We start from the raw sequence: 4,482 nt of genomic DNA, 5'->3' as shown, positions 1-4,482 counted from the left end.
TAGTTTGGGGACCCCTGATATAGACCATCTCGAACCACACTCCATACCGGTAAGTGGCGGTAATGCTACTGTAAGTTTGTTGCCAACCGCCAATAAAAACCAAAAAGAAGAAGAAGAAGAAGAAGAAGAAGAGCTCATGGATCGATTCGTCTGGTCTTAAACTTCTAGTTTCTGTTTTCCACATGAGCAGAGGCTTGTTTTTATACTTTTAAACACTTTTTTGTGTGCTCTTCTGGGCGGATGGCCGGTGAAAGATTATCTTATCCGGAGGACTTGGACGTTCCAGCTGTGGTCACAGTTCGCCTCATCAGGTCGTTTGAACAAAGAAACTTCAAGCCTGTGGTGTTCCAGCAGGTCAGCCTTAACCAGACCGTGCAGGACTTCATGCGCTGCGTGAGAGACGGTGAGTCGGGGGACCTGAAGGAGAGACACCTTGACCCGTCGGAATATCCCATTTCTGGCTCAGCTCAAACTTTAAAACCTATTTCGGGTTGAAATGAAACAGATACTCAGCATGTTTTTGGTTGTTTTTAAAATCAGCTTCGAAATAATTTCTCTATTCTCAGAAGCAGAAATCATTTGTAGATGAAGCTGCTTGGTTTACACATTTCAGCGCATCAGTTTAAGGGAGGAAATCCCATCTCATTGTTGGGGGGTGGGGTCGCCAAGTTACAGTGAAATATAACGTCAAATTTGGTTTAAAAAGTTTTTAATGTGTTCAACCTGAAGGACCAAACATGACTAGTAAGTGGTAATGTTCAACAAACGTGTGTTTTTCTTAGTAAACAAACTGTTGAGACCCATAGAAGTCAAACTAAGGTTTAAATGTTGATCAAATATCAGTTTGGTTCAGAGTCACTGATCTGATCTCTGCTACGCCTTTACAAAATGTAAGGCTCTAAATAAAAAGTTTTAATGAGTGACTCTAATTAATAAAATTCATCATAAATATTGATTTATTGTAATGCATCTCAATACAAGCTATGTGTTATTTAAATTATAACTAGTTAAGTTGCTTTATTTTTAAACCTTTTTTGGTTTTTCCATGTCCTGGATGGCTGAGAACCAACAAGTAGATAGAAATAATGAATGTCTGGGAAGTATCATAACTTAAAGTTAATGCTCAAAGTGCAAAGGTTTTCATAGAAAAATATCCAGATTTTATTTTGTGGATTTAAAGGCTCTATGTTGAAGATGGTAAGAAATAAAGACATACTAACCTTTGTGTTTTTCTTTCTGCTCCCACACCGAGCTGTCAGCTAGTGCTTACTCCCTCCTGTTTCAGACTCTTCTCATTAATGTAAGAGCTAGAGAGCTAAATATAACTGAGATATTTGCTGCCTTTGACAAAAAAAGTTTAAGTCTATGAAAGCAATGTAGCCAGTTTTGCTAGTTTTGATTTCCAAGGCATAACGTGGCAGGTTAACATGATTCAGCCAAAGTAGTTAGTCAGCGCTGACCAATAGGGTCACGTCTTGCATCGCTCGTCTTTAAGCCCCGCCCAGGATGTTCATGCGAGATTCGCAAGCAAAAAATAAGGAAATCGCAACCAAAGATTTCTGACATGCGCAAATAAGTTTGTTTTGCAAATAGCATTTTCACTTCATGAGACAAAAATGAGTGATTTTAATTTTAAAAAAGTTATTTAAACATTTTTTTGTCATTTAAAAAAACACATTACAGTTCCAAAAGTTTTGATCACAGTTTTATTTTTCTAAATTGAGATTAGGTTTTGTTGAATGAATAATTGTAAACCGAATGTAACTCCATATAAATGTGCCTTGTATACATATTTCCCAGAAAGACTTAAAAAAAACTTGTAAGAAAAATATATCGTGACTATTTTTTGTGTTTTGTTTTGTGTCAAATTTGAATATAAGAACTGCTTAATTATTTTAGCCTTTCAACATCTTCTATTTGTGCGCTCTACTACTCCCATGGTTTATTTTTAATAGATGGGAGCATCCAGGTATGTTTTTATTACCAACCTTAAATAAAAAGCTTTAAGTTGAGACATACATTTCTTCCAGATATTGCCGCAAGGGAAGGTCTTCCTCCTCCTTTCAGAAAGTATGGATACGGTATGTTTGTTTTATTATTTTTACTGAAACAAAGTGTGATTGATTGTCAGTGGTGTTCTGTATTTCTTCAGTTCAGCAGAGCTGACATCTGTTAAAGCACCCATAGCCTTAAGTGCTTGAAAGCAACATTATTTTTATTTTTAAATCTCCCTGTTGGTGATATGTGGGAACTTTTAGAAAGGAAGTAACAACAGGTTAAGATGAAGCTCATAAATTTTTGTTTTTTTGGATTCTAACTCGGATCCAGTTCTACTGTTACTTTTTAAGGCCGTAAAAATCCCTTGCATGATTCCAGTACCTTGATTATTAAAATTCCTCGAGGACAATTATCTGCCTCGAAGCTTCTTAAATGATGTTTTATTATTTAGCGCATGATTTTTCTATGTTGCGCAATGCTCTCACTTCCACCTACCAGGTGTTGATGAATACTAAATGTAGCAGCATAATGTCCAATTTTCAAATTTGGTTCGGGGGGGGATTTTGTTTATTGATGATAATGTCCGCGTTTTTATAGTTTTTCTGGAGACCAGTAAGCGTCTTTAACCTGTTGGTCTCAGGTTGTCATTCACAATGACAGGGGTGTCAAACTCCAGTCCTCAAGGGCCGCTGTCCTGCAGTGTTTAGATGTGCCACAGGTAAAAAACAGTGGAATGAAATGGCTTAATTACCTCCTCCCTGTGTAGATCGGTTCTCCTGAGCCTTGCTAATGACCTAATTATTCTTTTCAGGTGTGGTGCAGCAGAGGCACATCTAAAAGTTGCAGGACAGAGGCCCTTGAGGACTGGAGTTTGACACCCCTGTCACTAGAGGACCCAAATTTGGGTCCTCTAGTGACAGACAGGTTAAAATGTCTGGCGTGATACACAGAGTACGACAGTCTTTCTCCTCCCAGAGCTGCTGCCTGGTGGCTGGTTCAGAGCGAACGGCGGGGGAGAGGTGAGGCAGATAAAATATGGGTGAAATTTTTCTGCCATAGTCCGAGAGCACACATTTTCAGTCTGAAAACAGGATTTCATGTCTTTCTTCTCAAAACTTTTAACGCTTGTATTCAAAACATTCACGTAAACGCTCACACTTAGTCTCTGCTCGCTTACGAAACATGGGACCATAATTTGTAGATTTGGAGGATGTGCAAAGAAAGGCTCCAAAAATATAAATATATTCATTCTACTCTGAAGAATGCAAAACCAACAACACTGTCAAAGTCTGTGATTATTCCTTATTTTTTTATATATATATAATATATATATATTTAAATATATATATATAAATACTGTGAAATTTATCTATGTGTTGAAGATTCTCTATGTATGTTAATGTTATTTATTTGAAATAAAGTTAAAAAAAAGTTTGACAATAGGGCTGGGGGATGTGAGAAAAATCTAATATCCCGATATATTTTTTGCTATATCATGATACATGATATATATCTCAGTATTCTTAAATGAACTCCAGTGTTATTTTAAACTATAGACCCCCTGCAGCATGATGTCACCCACACAAGTTTCCGCGCCCATTTCCTTGCTAGACTTAAATGTAAGGTCCCTATGAAAGAAAAAGGGATGCAGTAGTTTGCTATGAATTGACTAAATTATGACTAGATGATAAAGTCAGAAAAAAAGTTTTAGGAAAAAAAATGGCGAGGGAGAGGAAACTTAACTTTCAGATACGATGCTGTAGAATAAGGTGTGTTTTAGTTCAGCTTAAAAATCAAAAAGGCGACTCACACAAACTGACAGATCATCAGTAAAGCAGGCGTTTAAATTAGCTAATCAACTAGATTGGCTAATAATAGAAGCGGTGGATAATCAACCAAAGCAATCACTTATTAATAATCGCAAAATACACATCAAGCCTAAAAACCCAAAACTGTAACTGAATGCTCTGTTCTATGTGATGTTTGAGTGTTTTTGGTGCTGAATCCTGATGCATAAAGTTGCGTTGTTTCAATTGCTATGGCAACATGAGCGTAAAGCCAACATGGAGAGCGAGAAAGAAGAATGAATGGCTTTGAGTTAATTTATCAGCATGATTTTGTTTAGTATGCTGTTAAAACTCAACATATTCTCTAATTCTGTTATTTTGTATTTTCAGACACTATGAAGATTATTCATCAAGCTCACGGTTCAAAGGTATTTGTCTGATGGAAAGTCGCACAATGCAGCATCAATAGGGTTTGTTTCTAAATAAAAACGACTTCTCAGATTAAAATTTGTAGATAGTGTTGAATTATGTTGCCCTTAACCCTCGTCCCCAGAATCACCAAAAATGCTGAAAAGGCACACCCAAATTAAATCAGCTGATGTTCTTGAGCAATTTGGAGTACATGCAAAAGCTTGGTCTCTTTATGAAGAAGACAAGCTAAGTTTTCCATTTTTGCACTGCAGTCAAAAATACTTTA

At 36.7% G+C, this 4,482-nt stretch overlaps 1 protein-coding gene across 2 annotated transcripts in view; it reads left to right on the top strand.

Moving 5' to 3' along the window:
* The first annotated feature begins 77 nt into the window (after positions 1–77).
* cunh2orf76 (chromosome unknown C2orf76 homolog) overlaps positions 78–4,482 on the top strand; it is a 9,543-nt gene continuing 5,138 nt past the window's right edge. The window contains exons 1-3 of one of the 2 annotated variants that reach the window (XM_015022727.1): positions 79–403; positions 2,031–2,081; positions 4,176–4,213. In XM_015022727.1, the coding sequence (XP_014878213.1) occupies positions 241–403; positions 2,031–2,081; positions 4,176–4,213 (252 nt within the window). In that variant the 5' untranslated portion in view covers positions 79–240. Of the gene's footprint in view, positions 404–2,030; positions 2,082–4,175; positions 4,214–4,482 lie in introns of both variants that reach the window. The other variant, XM_015022728.1, reaches the window with a different exon arrangement.

The sequence above is a fragment of the Poecilia latipinna genome, unplaced genomic scaffold (genome assembly GCF_001443285.1).
Source record: "Poecilia latipinna isolate Pla-1442-1.1 unplaced genomic scaffold, P_latipinna-1.0 Scaffold3086, whole genome shotgun sequence".
Lineage (NCBI taxonomy): Eukaryota > Metazoa > Chordata > Actinopteri > Cyprinodontiformes > Poeciliidae > Poecilia > Poecilia latipinna.
This window is presented reverse-complemented; position numbering and strand designations above follow the sequence as displayed.